Raw genomic sequence first — 20,690 nt, forward strand, 5'->3', positions numbered from 1 at the left:
GAAAGTCCAAGTTCTGCATAGTAATGCTGGCATTGAGTATTCCCTCCCTTCCCCAGGGAGCCTGGTTTGCAGCTTTCAACATGAAGGATGTTTACTTCCATGTTGATATTCACCCAGCCCACTGCAAGTTTCTCTGTTTTTGGGATGGACACCAACACTACTAATTTTGGGTCATCCCGTTTGATGGATGGTACCTTAGTGTTATGCACCCTACCACCATCTGTTTCATGAAGGGTTTACTCAATGCCTTTCCACCAGTACTGAAGTGGGACCTTAATCTCGTTGTTTCTACCCTCATGAAGCCACCCTTATGCCACTGGCAACATGCTCCCTTTCCCACCTTTTGATGAAAATGATACTGCTGGTAGCCATTACTTCAGCCAGACAGGTCTGTGAACTAGCAGCTATCATGTGCCCCGGCAAGCTGGCTTCAAAAGCTGTGCTTCGTGCACATGCTCCTTCTTTGTGAGCGACGAACACCCAGGTTGTCTGTATTGCTCCAGCTGCCGCTTGTTCCCATCTCGGACTTGAGAAGCTAAAGAACTTTGCCTCTGCAAACATCTGATGGAGGAGGCTATGCACACACATGCTCAATCGGATCCAGAACCAGTGGATCTGCTGGAGCAACACCTGTCACCACTGGTGAGCACTCCCCCGATCCCTGCTCGTGTGCCGGCGCCCACAGTACTGCCGCAACTGCCGAAGCCGCACCGTGAGCATGAGAAGTATGGGCATGGATATAAGGGCGGCTTCTTGACATGGACTGCCTCTAAACACAGCATTGGCTCCCAGGTTGGGTTAGAAGTTGCACGTCGACCCAGCTGCTTTGCCTCCTAAGAAGCCTTGCACGGAGCATAAGTCCAAGAAGTGCTGTGACCCGCCAGCACCACCTCCAGTCATGGCCACCAGTACACTGCCTTCACCTCTGGCACTGTTGATGCCCCCCCCCGCACGGAGACTCTCACGCACGATCCTGCGCATGCTGGGACCCCTGTCTCCACTGATGCCCACAGCCAAACTGATGCGCCGTACACTAGCTCTCCTTGGTGCCCCGGCTCCCCGGTCATCTTGGGGTTCCCATCTTGGGTGGATGAACATCTCTTGCTTGCACAGCGCCCTGCTCCGCTCTGCCTCATACTGCCAGACCTGTCCTCGAAATCTGAATGGTCCTCTGAGCCAGCCCCTTTATTCTCCTCTGTGTGATCCTATAGCCTGGATTGTTGGCAACAACCGCCCTACCACCAACGTATGGCCCTTCTGCTGAGGCTGGTTCCACTAGCTCCGAAGCACGCTGATGCCCAGTGACCCATATACCAGCAGGCAACAGAGGCAGTCTTTGCGCCCCCATCCCCGCATTGTCTACCAGCCCTATTCGCAACACCCACAGGAGCAGTCTCGTCATCGCCTGTGCACCTAACAACCCTGTTACTCCGCCGCTGCCACCTCTGCTACCTCGGCCTTCTCGCAACATCCCTCAAAGCAGCCATTTTGGCTCTTCCCAAGACCCGCAAACCTTCCTCCACCTTTCCCACATTGACCCAGGTCATCTTCCCCTGTTTTCCCACAATTGGGGCAAGATTATTCCCAATTGATGGGTGCTGGACATTGTTCACAAGGGGTACCTGATAGAGTTCCTCTCGTTCCCCCCTTGTTGCCCATCTCATGGTGGTCATGGGGATCCTTCCCAATGTGATCTCCTCTGAGAGGAAGTGGACACCCTCCTCTGGAAGGGCACCATAGAATGCGTCCCGCAGTACTACTGTGGCTGTGGGTTCTACTCCCCTTAATTCCTTATGCCAAAGAAGGGGGATGGCTGCCACCCCATTCTGGATCTCCAGTCCCTGAACAAATTCATACACAAATTCCGGTTCCGGATGGTCATGCTCCCTCTCAATATCCCATCCCTCCCCCAGGGGGTATGGTTCACGGCTTTCAGTATGAAGGATTCATACTTTCATATAGACATCCATCCAGCTCATCAAAAGTTCCTCTGTTTCACGATGGGACATTCTCACTGTCACATGAGTCCTCCCCCGGGTCCTCCTCTTGAGTATCGCCACTGCCTCTCATGTGTTCACAAAGGTCTTCACTGTCATCGCGGCCCAAATGCTTTGTCTTGGCCACTCCATGTTTCCGTACCTGGATGACTGGCTCCTTGTTGTGCCATCCCACAACTGTTTCCTCTCCATGATCCAGATCCTCCTTGCTTGCGTGGGTATCTGCATCAATGAGGACAAGTAAATTCTCGTCCCTACCTGTATGCTCATCTTCCTCGGGGCATGCCTGGACTCTCTCACGGTCCAAGGTTTTCTCCCACAGATGGTTTTGCTGCCCTCATCTCCCTTATCACACAGCTGCATCGCAATCCACATATGTGTATTTGCCAGTGTCTCTTCCTCCTTGGCCACATGGCGGCCTGCACCTCTGTGACTCCATATGTCCATCTGCATATGCGTTGGCTCCGGTCAGTCTGCAAACTGCAGACAGTCCTGCCCCCACCCTCCGTCCTGGCTTCCCTCACGTGGTGGACCAACCCATGCAAAGTTCTGGCCAGCATCCCATTTACCCCTCCCACTCCCTGCATCACTGTCACCACAGATGCCTCGCTCATCGGGTGGAGTGCTCATTTGGAAGGCCATACAGCTCAGGGCCATATAGTCCAGAGAAGCTCAGATGCAGCTCAAATCCTGGAATTGCAGGCTACCCACCTTGCCTTTCGGGCATTCCTGCCCCGATCAGATTCTGGCATGTTCAACTGCTATCCAACAACATGATGGCAGTTGTGTATATCAACAGGAAGGATGGTGCCAGGTCCCCCTCCCTCTGCACAGAGGCCATTCACCTCTGGAACTGGTGGCTCAGGTATGGAGTCACCATCCATGCCATGAATCTCCCGGGTAACAGCAACTCCCTGGCGGACACGTTCAGCAGGTCCTTCTACACCAGTCATAAGCAGGAGCCATAGGCGCCGACTCCATGGGTGCTCCAGGGCTGGAGCACTACGGGGAATAATTGGTGGGTGCTCTGCACTCACCGGCAGCTCCCAACCCCCGCTCACTTCCGCTCTGCCGCCTCCCCTGAGTGTGCCGCGTCCCCATTCCTCCCAGTGCTTGCAGCCGCGAAACAACTGTTTCATGGCGGCAAGTGCTGGGAGGGAGGGGGAACGTGGCTCACTCTAGGAAGAGGCAGGGTTGGGGCAGGGATTTGGGGAAGGGGTTGGAATGGGAATGGGGCAGAGGCTAGGCGGGGCAGGGTGGGGGTGGGGCGGGGGCGAGCACCCACTGGCGCTGGGAAAAGTTGGCGCCTATGGCAGGAGCTACACAACCCCATGCTCTGTTCGGTCTTTTGGCAGTGGGGCATGCTGCACTGGGACCTTTTCATGACCACTGCAAACCACAAGCTTCCTCTCTTCTGCTCCAGAGGAGTCCTCAGGCTGTGTTCCCAGGGCAATGCACTTCTTCTGCCCTCGACCACCAAATTCCCTTATACTTTCCCGCCCATCCCCTGCTCCTGCAAATCCTGCAGAAGGTGCAGCAAGATTGAGCATGGCTCATCCTCGTAGCCCCCTTTTGCTTCCACCAATATTAGTTCACCAATCTCTTCCACTTCTCTGCCTGCCCCCCGATCCAGTTCCTCACCTCCCAGACCTCCGCACACAGTCACATGCCTATCTGCAGCACCCTAATCCATGCCTGCTCCACTTGACAGCTTGATATTTTAATGGGGCTCATGTGTAGACAAGGCATGCTCCATGTGAGTATGGGACGTCCTCATGTGCTGCAGACGACCATCTGCCAGGGTCTGCTATCAAGCAAAATGGCGGCGCTTCACCACTTGGGCACACTGCCAACACTAACCTCTGGACTCCATCTCCATTTCATCTCCATCTCTTCAATTACCTTCTCCATTTTAGGCGGTCAGGCCTTGCCCACTCCTCCGTCTGCGTCCATCTGTCAGCGCTCAGCCCCTTCCTCCCTCCTGTGGATGGGTTCTTCACCTTCACTCCACCCGACCACTGCCTCCTTTCTCTGCAATCTACTTGATGTCTTTCCATCGGTGCAGAAGCCAACTCCCTCTTGGGACCTCAGTCTTGTCCTTGCCCTCACAAGGCTGTCCTTTGAATCCTTCACAACCTGATCTCTTGCCCACCTCTCTCTAAAGGTGATCTTGATGGTCATCACATCGGCAAGTCGGGTTAGTGAGCTGGCGGCCAGGATGACTGACCCGCCCCTTTATCGTCTTCAACAAAGATAAAGTCCCCCTGCAACTGCACCCCAAGTTTCTTGCCAAGGTGGCAGTTCCGTTTCACCTCAAAGGATCTGTCCATCTTTCAATATTCTACTCCAAACTGCACACCTCTCCTAGGGCGCGCATGTTGCATTCTCACAATGTCCACTATGCACTGGCCTTTTATCTCCAACACACCTGCGCCTTCCAGGCCTTGCCCAAACTATTTCTCGCCATTGTTGAGTGCTGTTGGGAGCACACCCTCTCCTCATAATGCCTCTCTAAATGGATCTCCCATTGCATCGAGGAATGCTACGCCCTCTCTCATGTTCCTTCACCCCCTGGAGTAAAACCACTTCACATTGGTGCATACCACTTCATTAGTTTTCCTTACAGATGTTCCATGCAGGACATTTGTAGGGCAGCCATGTGGTCTTCTGTCCATATCTTTACGTTCACTATGCCATCACCCCACCAGTGGCAGCAGATGCGGCAGTTGGCCATGCCGTCCTGCAGACTGATACTTCCTGCAAGTCTTCACACCCACCTCCGCACTGAGCACTGCTCGCTCTGCACCCATGTCTGGAATCCATATACGGACCATCACTCATAGAAGAAAAGGGGGTTACTTACTGTAACTGGAGGTTCTTGGAGATGCGTGGTCCCTATTTGGATTCCAATACCCGCCCTCCATCTCCTCTGCTGTGGGCTCTCTCGCTTGCTGGCGAGAGGGACCTGGAGCAGCGTCGACCCGCACAGCCTCTTAAAGCCTCAGGTACACCACACAGGTGACGCATGTGCAGGTCAACGAACACTACTAGAAACAGCTCTGGTGTAGTGTGCACATGCACACCCACGTCTGGAATCCAAATATGCTTATCTTTATGTTCCATGGTAAAAAACTCTGCTTTCTTTTTGTGCAAGATATATCCCCTATAAACAAACAATACAGTTTGTGTAGGTGTCTGAAAAAGTAAAAAGTCTCAGATTAGTTCCCTTTTCTTTGCGAGATGTTGTCTGCTCTTCTGGCACTTCTGATCCCCTTCTACGAAGGGAATGTAATAGATTTCTGTTTCTTTTAAAAATGATTTATCAAGGATAGATTTCTCTGCTCTTCAGTTTAGAAGCTTCTGGTGTGTGACTTGGAGATCACTACTAAAGATTTCAGAATTTAATATCGTCCAAAAAAAATAGGTCATTAATGAGCCAAAGGCTAAATATAAAACTGGATCGCGTCTAATGGCCAATTCATTTTCTTCGGAGAAAGAGAAAACAGCTTAGCTATGTATTGGTGCCCTCTAGCAGTTTTTTTGTAAGACAAAATTAATAATAATTAAGGCTAAGTTTTTGTCACAGATACTTCTAGTAAAAATCAAGGACAGGTCACGGGCAATAATGAAAAATTCACAGAAGCCCATCACCTGTCCTTCATTTTTACTAAAAATAGCCATGACAAAATGGGTAGTCTGGGCAGCTAGCAGGGGGGAGGAAGCTTACAGGGTCCCCCTACACTGGTGGCTCCAAGTTGCAGGGGTCCCCCCTGCCTCCGGCGGTGGCTCGGAGCTTTGGGGATCCTCCCAGACGTGGCTGGGAGCTGCCGGGGTCCCTTTTGCCGCTTGTAGCGGTGGGGATTCTCCCTACGCCCCGCCATGGCTGGGAGCTCCGGGGATCCCCCCTGCCCCTCGTGGCAGCCGGGAGTGGTGGGGGTCCCCCTGGCTGCCCATGGCAGCTGGGAGCGGCAGATCCCCCTGTCCTCTATGGTGGCCGGGAGCTGCAGGGGTACCCCCCAACTCCCTGCCTCCACAGGTAGCTGGGGGCCCTGCAGCTCCCAGCTGGTGCTGGCAGAAGTCATGGAGGTCTTTGGAAATCACGGATTCCGTGATTACCATGACTGAAATGCAGCCTTAATAATCTATCAGTCTACTCACTGTGTGTGCTCATTTTATGACTTAAAGCTTTTTTAGACATTTAGTTATGCAAATAAAAAAATGGATACATATATTAAATGTTTGTTTATTCTGTTTATGTACACAGACTACTTTACTGTATTGCCGCAGTTCAATAGATTTACAAACATTAGCTGACTGGAGCTCCTCCCCAATCAGCCACCAGTTTGATGTGGTGAGTCCGTCACATATATGGATATTTGCACATGTGACCCAGGGCCAAGATCCATGGATTGTAAGCCTCTCCAGTTTTATGAAACAGGAAAATCTTCCAAAACACTGCCCAACAGCTGTAAGCTATGCTTGGATGTTTGCTTACACAAGACTCCAACTGTTGTCTCCACAGGTTGACATTAAGTAAGTTCACTTCTTAAGTTAATTGAATATACCACAGTATATTAAACCTCTTTTTTAACGTTTATTGAAATTACAATACCCATTAAATTTCAATATTATGTAAATATACAGCACTATTATTTCCTATGGTTTAATCTTGCTTTAATATTAACAACAGAAAATTAACTAAAATGATTGGGTTTAGAGGAGAAATAGTATGCTATAAAGATTAATTCATGCCTTTTGACTATATTCTACTTTAGCAGTGATGTATATTAGCAATAATGCATATTTTTATAGTTCAATTTGCTGTATAGCACCAGCCTTCGCTAATTAAATCAGAGTAGAGAATACAATGTTAAGGATCACACGTAAGGGCATATACACAATTTAAAAAATAAAATTCAGCGGAGAATAAAATGAAGTGTGTAAATTGCATTTTCTAAATTTGTGTTATTTTTCCACCTATTTTTTTCTTTTTATAGCAGCCCTATCAATGCCAAGAAAGTAAATACTACTACAAGTAGTGATTCATATATTGGGCTCTGGAGAAATTACCTGATTCTTTGCTGCAGTGCAGCAACTTCCACATCCTCTTCCACATCTGCAGGTTCTGTGAGATGTTCCCCTCCTGAGACGCTGGCGTCTACTCCTGACAGTGGTTATAGCATTGATTCAAAAGTAGGTTCTTCCGACATTTTCTGAGTGGCTCTGAATATTTCAGTAACATAAAAATGTTTAAGACTTACAGCACATCCCCTATTTCAAAATGCTTTTCTGATTGTATGAAAAAACATTGTTATGCTACTACCACCTTGCTTTTGTCAAACAAAAAACAATGAAATGGGACATATCAGCAAATTATACCTATTTTTTTCTGCTTAACCTCCCTTAATCTGAAGCTAAATCTTGCCAAAATTGTCAAGGCATAAAATCTGCTCTGATGATGATGATGGAAAAAAAATTGCCAAGCATAAAGTCTGCTCTGATGATGATGAAAAAAGTTGATATTTTATTTATCTTTAAAGAGTTATGTCTTCAAGCAAATGGGCAAGTAGAATTCTGCAGTTTTAGGCTAATAAACTAATCTCATTCCAGTGATTGAATCAATCTACTTTTCAGGATTTTGACACTTTTCAGTGTTTTCCCCAACCAGAGACGCCCGTCATCTTTTTGCTTTGTTTTGCATCAGATATGGATCTTTTTGTTCTTAAAAGTTTTTCAACGTGGTGGCTTCCCCTAAAGAGAAGAGGAAGGCAGTTTTTGGACTGTAGAGCACATTTCTTCCCTGGCAGGGAGCTTCTTATTTTGTTCCTTCTGTTACCAGGACCTATTCCCTAGTTGGGAGGAGGGCACCCATTGACAGGAACTTAAAGTTCTTTGAGACTCCACATGGAGCCAGAGCATAGGTCCCCAGAAGGTTTACCTTCTTCCTCTAAAAATGGCAAATACACTAAAACATCCAAGGCCCTCTTAATCCAAGGAGTTTGCCTTGCAGGATTGGGAATTTCTCGTCATAGAAGTTTAAGGTACTTTACTTAACCCAATATAAAAATGTGAATTGGATAGTCAGCAAAACTCCCATAGTGCGTTTTCCCTCCTAAGGGAAAAGGTAGAAAAAAATGCTCTTTACCTGTAATGACTTGGAGAACATTAGGTAAGAGCCCTGAATACAGCTGCATTACAGACCAACTATTCCCTATCCACAGGCTGTGTAGGTTGTCAAAGGAATTATTTGACTGCTGGTGGCCTCTGCCATAACCTGAGTTGTTAAAAAGAAATCCATTACAATGGATGGACAGTGGCTGTAAAAATTCCATTTAAAAAAAATGCTAGAGTACAGCTTGGAGAAAGATTGACTTGTTAGCTAAGTTTATTTCATCTGGTACTTTGTATTGAGAGCTCAGTACCTGGCTGGCAGATCTGAAGAAGGCTCTCCCTAAAAGTTTCTGAATCACCAGGAAAAAACTGGAAATCGTAATGCTAGCCTCTAATTTTCTTTAATGCTTGAACTTCTCTTCAACTTTCTTTACCACTAACATAGTGAGCAGAAGAGACTTGTGGTTTGCTATAGAAATTTCAATTGGTATCTGTGGTGAGTAGGTTGCTATAGGGCAGTGGTCACCAACTTGTCGATCATGATCAACTGGTTGATCCTAGAGGATCTCCGAGTCGATCGCAAACTCTGGTGGTGTGATGGGGCTGCTGCTAAGGCAGGCTCCCTGCGTGCCCCGGCCCCACGCTGCTCCCGGAAACAGCCACGTGGCCCATGGGGCAGGGGTCTTCCTCCATGCTCTGCTCCTGCCTGCAAGCACTGCCTCCGCAGCTCCCATTGGTCGGAAATGGGGAGCTGTAGCGAATAGGAGCTGCGGGGGTGGTGCTTACAGAGAGGGGCAGTGCGTGGAGCCATGTGCCTCCCACACCCTCCCGGAGCTGCAGGGACAAGTTGGCCCCTTCCGGGAGCAGTGTGGAGCCGGGGTAGGGGAGCCTGCCTTAGCGACAGCCATGCTGCGCTGCTGACTGGGAGTTGCCGGAGGTAAGTGCTCATCAGCAGGAGGCGGCACCCCAGCCCTGAGCCCCCTCCTGCACCCCAAGCCCCAGCCCTGACCCCCCCCCCCTAGAGCCAGCATCCTGTACCACCTCCTGCACCCAAACTCCCTCTCAGAGCCCGCACCCTGCACCCCAACACTCTGATCCAGCCCAGAGCCCCCTCCTGCACCCAAACTCCCTCCCAGAGCTTGCTGAAAAGCCTTATGCTGATGTATCCCTCAGTCAGGAGACCTCCGCTTCCTTGGGATCTAACATTGTTCTGATGCGTTTGATGGGGCCACCTCTTGAGCCCTAAGAAACATATTCCTTCTTTCATCTATTCAACTTTCTAGTATCAATAACATCTGCTGGAAGGGTGGCAGAAAAACAAGCTCTCATGATAAGACCTCAGTACACTATATTTTTTTAAAGGCAGAATGACTTTGAGATTTTATCTGCCATTATTACCAAAGACAGTCTTTGACTGACTTTCATCTCTTCCAACTAATTTATCTGTCTGTAGTCTTTCTCAATCCACATTCAACAAAGCTAGCTTTACACCTTACATTTACTTAGGGCGCTCTCCGTTTACCTTGACAGGACTAAGCTAGTTAGGGTGTCCCCTAGATTGTTTATAGCTTATCTCAAGATAGGATGAAAGGTCAGGCTATATAAAGCAGAGATTTTTTAATTGGATTTCTATGTGCATTAAGTTATGCTATGAAATAGCCAAGTTAGACCCACCATTGAGGATTACTGTCCACAGTGTGAGAGCTCAAGCAGCTTCTACAACCTTCTTGAGAAATTTCAGAGTAACAGCCGTGTTAGTCTGTATTCGCAAAAAGAAAAGGAGTACTTGTGGCATCTTAGAGACTAACCAATTTATTTGAGCATAAGCTTTCGTGAGCTACAGCTCACTTAATCATCCGATGAAGGTGCCACAAGTACTCCTTTTCTTTTTTCTTGAGAAATGTTTCAATAATAGAGATATGTAGAGCATTTACCCAACAGTGGTCTACAGAGACAGCATCAAGATCTGATGCCCACATTGGGAAGGCTGTCTTGCAATTACCGTTCAGGTAGACTCTTGAACTCACCTACAGTGATCTAGGTCACTGCTTGTGAGTCACCGACAGTGGAATATATATGGACACACACTTGGAAAAGAAGAAATGGTTACTTACCTTGTACTAATGGTGGTTCTTCAAGATGTGTTGTCAATGTATATTGTATAGTCCGCCCTTCTTGCTCACTACTGATGTGCCTGGTGCCTCACAAAGCAAATAGGTGTATTTCCCTGCAACAAAGAGTTTATAACCTAGAACCTAGATATGATACAGCCAGTGAGAAAAAGAATAAACATGATGGGGACAGGAAGGGAAAAGGAAAGTTACATAAAAAAGATTATGCTCTGATGTGGTTACTGCATGTCCTCTTTGTTGTGAATAAAATCTTTATATTTGATAATAATGAAAATTAATAAGTTAATTTTTTATAGACTTTACAGTTGAAGTGAGAGCGATGCTTGCTGGGAATATTCAGAATAGTGAGACACCTAACTATCACCTGTCTTTAGTGTGAAGAAGCCTTGTCTGTGCTTGCTGTGGGTCAGTTCCCCAATACCTCCAGCCTTTGGCCACCCAAGCACTGCCTTCTAGGTGTCCTCAGGCCCCACTTTCTTTTTACAGGTGTACACTCCAACCCCAAGTCCTACGGACATCCCCCTGGAGTGTCCAGCTTCTGTTTCATTGGGCACTCACAGAATTCACAGATTCAGTACTCCCAAAGGAATAGTACATGCCAGTTTACCAATTTTACCTCAGGATCACCACTCTGCTAAACACACAGCATTTTGATATGTTTATAGTGAAAATAAGGAGTTTATTTAACCAAAAAAAAAGAGAGATTCAGGTAATAGCAAGTAGATGGAAGTATTAAACAAAGGGTTACGTATAAAATAAGATCATAACATGCATTCTAGAACCTAGTATTACTTACCAGCATTTTTCAGCCAGCTATACTGTGATCCCATTTTCACAAAACAAGCCACACTCTCAGCTGGTCCCCTCAGTACAGGATGCAGACCAGCTCTGTACCTACAGTTATAATCCAAAAATCACTTGTAAATAGGACTCCCTCCTGCTGGTTTATTTCTTCCTGTAAATTTCCTCATTGGAAGATTTCACAATCCCTTGGTTAGCATTTGACTCGACTGTAAATGGGTCTCCGTTGTGAACCATACAATACGCAGTTTACTTGTAGATAGACACATAAACGTTTCATGCCTGAAAGAAACATGCTTCTCACCTTATGGTGACCAGCCCCAAATCACAGACCTTAAGAACATAATTTTCAGTATCTATACATAGCTCCTTAGCTATTATCTTTACATAACATTTCACAATGATTATGAGGGCCGACATGACATGGGCTTTCAGTAGAGACCTTACATGACACACTTTGGTGATCTAGTATATAAATACCAAACACCCGGGAATCCCTGTAATCCTTATGCATCCTGGGTCCTCTGTCAGATGGCACCAAGAGATTTCTGTGTCACAGTGAGTTTTTAGGAGGGATTTGAATGAGGGAAAGGTATCAGCTTGACAGGTTTTTGAGGTGCTCTCCAGGCGAAAGGTACAGCCTGGAAGAAGATAATGTCAATATTATGGAGGTCACTGAAACCTGTGCACTTGGTCTGGAGCCCTATGCAATATGAGAGATCCTGTATTCCAAAGAAGTAGAGGAGACGTTTGTTTCTATGCTAATCCCCTCAAGAAAGAAGCCCTGATATAAAACCAGAAGTATCAGTCTACAAATGGAAATGAGATTTGTACAAGTGAGGGAAGGACAAAACATCCTAATAAAGATATGAAAATATGATGCAGAGAGACTGTTGTTACTGGTTTAGAGCAAAAGTTTCCCTTTCATAATAACTATTTCAAGTAACTTCTCAGTTTGGAAATAATTTAAAATAAAATTAAACTTTTTTTAATGCTACCAGCTGGATACTGTATAACTACTTTCTAGAAAAAAATATTCTGTTTTCTCCTTCAGGTTATTGGCAGTCCGTCCCCTTCATCCTTGTTTAAGCACATAGTTCCAATGATGCGCTCTGAGAGCATGGAAATTACAGAATCCCTTGTGCTGGGACTTGGCAGGACCAATCCAGGAGCTTTTAGGTAATTTTTATGCACTAACCATTTTATTGCTAATTGATCATGAAATTGTTCTGAACTCTGATTTCAGTTTAACTTTTAAAAACCACACACAAAGAAATATCCAACAGGCTTGAAAACTCCAATGAATAGATCCTGTTTGTTAGCAGTTAGACATGTGACAAAGGTTGCTAGATATTGAAATAATAGATACACAGACTGCACTTGAAGCCCAAATCACACTAGCTCTCAAGGTCAGTCAGTAGTTGTTGCTGTAGTTTTGGGTTAGAACAGTTCATCTCAGTTACATAGTCCTACACTCACTGTGCCTCCTGTGATATTTGACATTTGTTTTTATATTTAAATAACAATAAAAACCATCAATACAAAAAGCTCTCAGCACCCTAACTGTTAATTAAATTTACATTCATAAATTATGAGCCTCCAGCAGCAAAAAATACTCATAGAGAATTGACTAAGCCAATAAATCAAAGCAGCAAAACGGGCCCTCCTTCTTCGAGTGATGCTCCTCTATACGTGTCTGCTCCATGCACCTGAGGCTGGAAGATTTTTTACTAAGAGCATCCTTTTGTCTGCACCTGCACCTTTGTGCTCCAGACTGAAGGCATAAGGAGTGGTATGGACTGACCACCTCTTCAGTTCCTTTCTACTGTTCGTGCTCTGAGACAGAATTCTTCCAATGTCTGCAGCTTTGCTAGCATTCCTGCTTCCAGTTCAGGTTTGTTGTAAATAGTTCTCCTTTGTCTTATAGTTAATTTAGTTTTACTCTTTGTCAGTCAGTCAGTCTTAGCAGAGGTCTGGAGGTTCCTGGGATATGTAGCATGCCCAAGAGCCTTGGCATTAAGTCGTGCATGGCCTGTCCCTGGTCTTCCTGGTTAGTAAGTTCCACAATACTTGTTTATGTTGGTTTTGGGAGTCACATATTCCCTCCAAGTGCAATATTTGTCATGCCTTTCTCTCTCGGACTTGACATTTGAGTATTCTCGCTCTGAATATTCTTGATGTAGTCCTCTTTGAGGCCCCAGTCCAGCAACCCTGAGCTATCAGACCCCCCTGTACATTGGCTGGAGGCATTAAGACGTGCCCTTCTGAGTACACTACTTCCTGACTCTGGATCATTGGAGGTCACAACTGAAGACCCCAGCAGACAGCACAGATGGAAGGAGAGTGTGAGCAAACACTTGCATAAAAAACAAGCAAAAAACAGCTCCCAAATCCTCATCTAAGAAGAGGACTTAATCCCCTACATTCAGATGTGGTGAGACTCCATGCTCTGGTACAGGTGTGTCAGGAGCAGACAGGGAGCATGAATCTGCACTGTTAGCACTGAGATCCAAGAGTGCTCTGAAGTGAGTGGCCCCAGCAAGATGAGGAAGGCAATGACTGCTGACTACACCAACAATACCATCTCATGGTAAAAGGAGGATTCTGCAGTATCAGCTCCCCCGATCTAACCTAAATAGACACCATTGGATCCACCAAGAAGCAGAAGCCCTTCCCATTCCCTATCTTCTAAAGCTGGGTACTACATCCTATATGACCTGCACATCACTGATATCGTCATCACCAGTGATCACAAGAGACGTACCTACTTCTTTGGTGCAGCATTCACCGATACTGTCAACCAGCTAAGACTCTACCACAGGGTTCTCAACCTTTTTCGTTTTGAGTGCTGCATGCCACGCCGCCCCCTCCCCCCCCGCGCATGCTGTAGAAACTCCATGGCCCACGTATGCCACAACAACTGTTTTTTCTGCATATAAAAGCCAGGTCCGGGGTTAGGGGTTAGCAAGCAGGGCAGTTGCTCGGGGCCCCACACCACAGGGGGCCCCGTGAAGCTAAGTTGCTCAGGCTTTGGCTTCAGCCCTGGGTGGTGGAGCTTGGAGCCCTGGGGCTGAAGTCTTTCTGCTTTCAGCTTTCTGCCCTGGGTCCCAGCAAGTCTAATGCCAGCCCTCTTGGCAGACCCCCTGGAACCTACTTATGGCCCCTCAGGCGGCCCCAGACCCCTGATTGAGAACCACTGCTCTACCAGGCATCCAGTACCATTAGCTCCAATTATGGTATATGAGGATACACATTCCTTGGATGAACTCCAGATAAAGACTCTGACTCCCTTGTCTGCACTGAGGCACAAGAGTAGCCCATATAGGGGTTTCAGGTTCTGCAGGACTCCTCCCTCCTTCCTTCCACATGACATATCTAGTGCAGGACAATTGGTAAACTCTCCATGGGGCCACATCCTTTCTTCTACTTGTCCTATTAGGATTCCTGGACCTATATTTGAGACCCCCGAGTTCAGGGGATCAGAGCAGGAGTTCAGAGAGAGATTGCCTCATAGAGATAAACCATAGTTATCTCAGGAGCAATATGAAGAAGAGGAGCAATAGGAATAAACAATCACTTTGTGGCACTGTCCTCATCTCCTGAGGAGGCAGTTGCACCAGCCTCACCATCACCACCAGAGTGGATTGTGGATGCACTCCAGTCCCTCTAGAGGAAGGATTGTGGATGGAATCTGAGAAGAATTGTGGTTGCACTCCAGTCCTTCTAGAGGAAATCCAGGACACCACTCACAGTTTGCTAGATATCATCCAGACTGCTGGCACTAGCCGCAGTGGCACTTCTTATCAATGAGGCTATATTTAGAGCCAGCTAAGATGGTCTGGCATACACCAGCCACTTGCACCCCCTACTCTGTAGAAGACAAAGAAACATTTTGTACCATCTAACAGAACCATTAGGAAAGGGATAGATAATACAGAAAATATTATACCACTATATAAATCCATAGTACTTTATGGTATGCCCACACCTTGAATACTGAGTTTAGTTCCGGTCACCCCATCTCAAAAAAGATGTTTTAGAATTGGAAAAGGTACAGAGAATGAAGAAGAGGAGCAATAGGAATAAACAATCACTTTGTGGCACTTTGTTTCGTATCCTAATGAATGATTAGGATATGAAACAACTTCTATACAAGGAGGATTAAAAAGACTTGGACTTTTCAGCTTACAAAAGAGATGATTAAGGGGGGATATTATAAAAGTCTATAAAATTCTGAATGGTGTGGAGAAAGTAAATTAAGGAAGTGTTGTTTATGCCTTTACATAATACAAGAACCAGATGTCACCCAATGAAATTAATAGGTTGCAGGTTTAAAACAAATATAAGGAAATACTTCTTCACACAACACCAAGTCAAACTGTGGAACTCTTTGTCATGGGATGTTGTGAAGGCCAAAAGTATAATTGGGTTTTTAAAAAAATTAGATAAGTTCATGGAGAATAGGTATATCAGTGGCTATAAGTCAAGATGGTCAGGGACGCAACCCCATACTCTAGGTGTCCCTAACCTATGAATGCGTGAAACTGGAACTGGATGACAGGGGATGGATCCCTCAATAATTGCTGTGACCTGCTCATTCCTTCTGAAGTGTCTGGCACTGGCCATGGTCAGAAGACAGGATACTGGGCTGGATGGTCTGATTCAGTATAGCTATTCTTATGGAATTAAGACTTGTCTAGCCATCGTGCAAGAAATTCCGCAACCAAAGGTCACCTCTCTTTAGATTTTAACAGACTATACAACCATTCTGTATTATATCAATTTGCAGTGGAAAGTGGGCTCAATGCTTCTGGATCAGGAAGCCATGAAATTTTTGAACTCCTGTCAATCACCATGTCACCCTTGCAATTCTCCATCTTCCAGAAGAAGAAAACAGCCACCACAGGAAGTTAAGCACCCAGAAGGAGAGATTCCCTCAAACTGATGAGGACCAGTGCTCTGCTTGCATGATGGACTATGGAATGGACTTGTTTGCCACAGAACGCAATATTAAGTGCAAACAATTCTGCTTCAGGAGGGAGACGTCTGAAATCTTTAATAGATGCATTGCTCCAGTCCATATGTTTATCTCTGCTTTCCCTCCAATATTTCTTATTACAAATTGCTGCAGAAAAAGCAGATGAGAAAGCGTCATGGTGTTTCTTGTAACCTGAGCATGGCCCCTTCAGTTATGGCACTCTGACTTACTTCACTTGGTTTTTGATCCTTTAATCTTTAGTTCCACACAGCTCAGTAGATCTCCTGCACTAGGAGTAGAGCCAGATTCTGTACATTGATTCCTGAGCTGAGAGCTCAGAAACTGGCTGTTGAGCATTTTGGACATGATTGCATTGGGTAAGTCCGGAAACTTCTGCTGGAGAACAGGAAACCTTCCACCAGAAACTCCTACTGTTTGAAATGGAAATGGTTCCCCATCTGGGCAAGACAGTAAATATCTTCTTTCCAGTCATCTGTTCCCTTTGTTCTGAACTACCAGTTTCACCTTGAATGACCTGGTCTCTCTTTCAACTCAGTGTGTGTGTGTGCCAGTTTGTGATTTTGGCATTTTCTTCACAATGACAGGTCTCTCCTGAATTCTTTCATCTTATAGTGACAAGATTTTTCTAAAGACCCTATTTCACATATTTATTCTTCTTTGGGAGCCTGGAGAGTTTGAAAGATCCAGGCATTAATGGCTGGGGCATTGTTTACTGTATTCCATAAAAATAAGGCTATAATTTGTCATCACCCCAAATTCTTATCTAAATTGGTCCTTGATTTCTTCCAGAATCAGTCAGCTTGCCCAAACCCCTTTCACTACCAGGGATGATTGGCCTATAGTCTAGATATAAGAAAGCGCTATGCTACCGTCTGACCAAGATAAAGCCATTCTTTCAAACATCTTCTTAGATTGTAGCAGAATACAGGTCAGTCATTTTCCATTCAAGGACTCATCAAGGGTATCAGACTGTCCATATTCTCAGTGCTATGAACTAGCGGGGATTCCGTTAATAAAAAGTGTCGGGCCACATGCCACCAAATCTGAAGTCTGGGGGCTGCTTGTTATACTGTGCTGTCTCAGATACTGGTGTTGTAATAGATGGTAAATTCCTTTTCAGTTATTATTAGTTTGAGAAAGGTCAGATTGATGTTCTGTCTTCCATATTAGCAAAGTCTGTGTCCTGTCTTTTAAATATTAATTTGTTTCATAAAGTCACTGTCAATGAAAGCAAAACTAGAAATATTTTCATTTTTAATATAAGTTTTACAACATTTGTTTCTGTAAGACATTTTGCATCTTCACTACTAATTAAGTGATTGGTCTATCATTTTTATCCAGGGAACTAATAGAAGAATTACATCCTATAATTAAGGAAGCACTTGAAAGAAGACCAGAGGTAATAAGGATATTTTTATTTGTGCTCAGGATCATATAACTATTTTTCCACAAACATCGTAGAAAAATATTACTATCTGTTCTCTAATGGCTATGGCTAACATAAAATAATGTAGCTTAAATAAATAACTAAAATTGTCAAAACTTTTTTTATTCCTTTCAAGGTAACTTGCATATATATTAATTATTTTTTTAAATCAAATCCTTAACTTTAGAACTATGTACTGAAAGCCCCTCTTGCCACAGTAATTTTGTTAGTAATAGCTAATAGTTTAAAATATTTTTTTCCACCTTATTTTTTATGTCCCGGTATCCAAGTCAAATGCAGTCTGTTTGCTTTTGCTCAGAATGTTGTGTTGGTGACATCCCATCGGTCAGAGAGGCTCAGTGTGCACTGCACATAGGAGTGAGAAAAATATGGTTTCTCTAACTAGGACAATTTTTGGAGAAAACATTAACTTACCTGACCTCTTCCAGCCCGATGAACAAGCTTTCTCTGATGGATAGCATATCACCAGTATGTATGGTACATATTGAAGTGTGGAACCAAACAAGTGCTTTTAACTTGCAATGAGCCTGGATGTCAGTATATTCAAAGGAAAACAAAAAGGTGACACAAACCAGTGCATTATTTGTTCTATGATAGCACTGAAAGTCCTTAATAAGCATCAAGACCCCAGTGTGATAGGTGCTGTATGAACACAGAGTAAAAGACAATTGATAGGTACCCCAGATAATAACTGTTTTATTTTTGATCATTTGCTCTGAATTTTATATTTTAAGTATAGCTGATAGGAACATCCAGTCACACAACTGTGTGCCATAATGCATTTTTTTCAAAGTCCTACATTTACCTATGCTAGTCATACAAATGCCAGTCTTTACACATCTGTACTTTACAGTATGGTGGGGTGAAATGTAAAGATGCAATATACTATTACAGAAGATCATGTCAAATTTACTTTCAGAGAACTTTATTCATGTGGTGCTATTCATGTATAGCTTAGTAGTTTGAGTTCAATTGGCACATCATTGGAATAAGTAGACTGTACTATATTTAGAACTAAAAGTTACCATTGGGCTCAAATGGTAAACAATGTGGGTAATTGTTTTCCTTCTTTTCTTCACAACGTGTTTGCTATATAAGACACAAATTTAAATATAACTGCCCCCCTTGAAGAGTTTACAATCTGAGACCTGGATTCTGCCATTGCTACTCAGGCTGAGTTGTCCCATTGATTTAAATGGGACTTCTGGCAGAGTATGGTGCTACTCATGTGAGTAAGGGAGGCAGAGCTTGGTTCTAAAAGATTGTTAGCTTTGTTGAAGGCCAACATCTGACCCTTTTCCTTATTCCACAAGTAGTCCCAGGGATTGGTGTGGGGGCAAAATCTGACTTTAAACAACCTATTTTAGTTAGGGTAACAGTTTCCACCTGCCCCTCTTACTCCAGCCAGTCCCTGCTCAGTTCAAGCCCTGTAGAAACTGTGATATTCAAAAAGCATTATAAAGTAAATCAGACCAAAACTCTCCTGTTTTCATTCTTTTTTATTTTAATGTGTGCTCTGATGATTTACGACATGTTATTACAGAAGCCCATAACTGAATCACTCTCTCTTAACAATCTAAATCATGGAGCAATACTTTTCCATTGTACCCAGTTGAAGAAGTAAATAATAGTGTTCTTCATGGAAGTCTGAGAGGTTACACAAGGAATGAATGTGACCCATTATCTACTCCATTAAAATTGTACAGTAAATCTGTTTAAATAAAAAAAGTCTGTGACTCACTACTGAAAGCTGTAGTGGTACCGACATGAGTGGAGTCATGACTCTCTTTGTGTCCCTATAGGCCAAACTGATATTATCCTTATTCACTCCACTGCTCCATGTAATTTTGTATTTTTCCACTGAACAGAATATGAAACGACGCAGGCGTCGAGATATTTTACGAGTACAGCTAGTACGAATATTTGAACTGCTGGCAGATGCTGGTGTTATTAGTCACAGGTAGGTGTGGAGTTGATGAGAAGGCATTGTTTATTTCCCTAACAAACTTCTGAATTAAGAGCCAATAGTTTCTCTATACATTTGTCTGTTTCACCTTATGGTACAACTGAACAATCACTTAAAATTAATTTAGAGCAGCATAATACACAATAATCCCCGTAAGGGATTATTCCCCATTAGTCTTGTAGGAGGATTTCAATGACAATAATATTTCACTATTAAAATAGCATACTGGAATAATCAATATTTTGCCTTGTTCCCATGTTTTTTTAAAGACCAAATAAAGCAAACAAACAAAAATCCATAAGGAGTTTGTAAATACTAATTTTAAAAACAAAAAGATATGCTGATCAATATCTATACATTTACATCTGAGTTTCTGACCACTCTATTTTATCTGAAATGCCATGGAACATCTCACGTTTTCAGTGAGATGCGTAAGTGTGACACACAGGTTTGTGTTTGCATGTGTGTTCTTTTTGTATAGGACCTTGTCAGTAGTGAATGAGTTAAATTACAGGATCAAGTATAAAGCCCTTGAGCTACTTTTATAGTTGAGATCCCAAGCCGGAGACAGATATTCTAACTGGGCTCTTCCTGCAGTAACATCCTGATGTTATACAATGAGTCCTGTGAAAAGAAGAAAATGTGATTTATTAATATTGAACCCCCTGGAGATATTTAAAATAAAACATGGGGGGGGCAGGGGAGGTAGGAATATAAACGTTTGTTAATGTAGTCTAAAATGTAAGGTATCACTTTTATGGAAGTCCTTTAAGATTTATAAATCAAGCATAATTTTGATGATAGTCTCTTGTAAATTTTGGGTATTGGGAGGGTAAAAAAGTGAAAGGGTGAATGTATCTGCCCTTGTTATTGTGTAACTTTATGCCAAATAATTTGACTTTTGATTCTAAAGGTTAAAAGAGGAAAAAAATCCAATAAAATATTATGTAAAATGAGGGACATTTTGATTTCAGTCTGCAAAAAAATCTGTATAGCACCTTATTCCCTCAAGATTCTCACTGAGGCTAATCAGACTGTGCACAGGCATAAAGTACCACGTGGGTGGAAGCCTTTGCAGAATCATGGCCTTCGAAAATTCTCTTGCTAAACAGCTTGATTGAGAATGGACTTACAATAGTGTAGTGTACAAAAGTTTATGTTCTAGCCTCTGCACAGTATAAACCCTGGCAGCTCTGTTGTCTGAGCTGATGTCACCACCATATTATAATAGAAAGTT

General features: G+C 44.2%; 1 protein-coding gene across 1 annotated transcript in view; it reads left to right on the forward strand.

Annotated features, from left to right (window-relative positions):
* The window catches only part of FRYL (FRY like transcription coactivator), a 321,897-nt gene that overhangs the window by 147,796 nt on the left and 153,411 nt on the right, over positions 1 to 20,690 (forward strand). Inside the window, exons 22-26 of the mRNA XM_074951439.1 lie at positions 6,262 to 6,530; positions 6,995 to 7,190; positions 12,096 to 12,220; positions 17,382 to 17,439; positions 19,356 to 19,447. Coding sequence (XP_074807540.1) covers positions 6,262 to 6,530; positions 6,995 to 7,190; positions 12,096 to 12,220; positions 17,382 to 17,439; positions 19,356 to 19,447 — 740 coding nt within the window. The remainder of the gene's footprint in view (positions 1 to 6,261; positions 6,531 to 6,994; positions 7,191 to 12,095; positions 12,221 to 17,381; positions 17,440 to 19,355; positions 19,448 to 20,690) is intronic.

The sequence above is a fragment of the Natator depressus genome, chromosome 4 (assembly GCF_965152275.1).
Source record: "Natator depressus isolate rNatDep1 chromosome 4, rNatDep2.hap1, whole genome shotgun sequence".
In the NCBI taxonomy this organism is placed as follows: Eukaryota; Metazoa; Chordata; order Testudines; family Cheloniidae; genus Natator; species Natator depressus.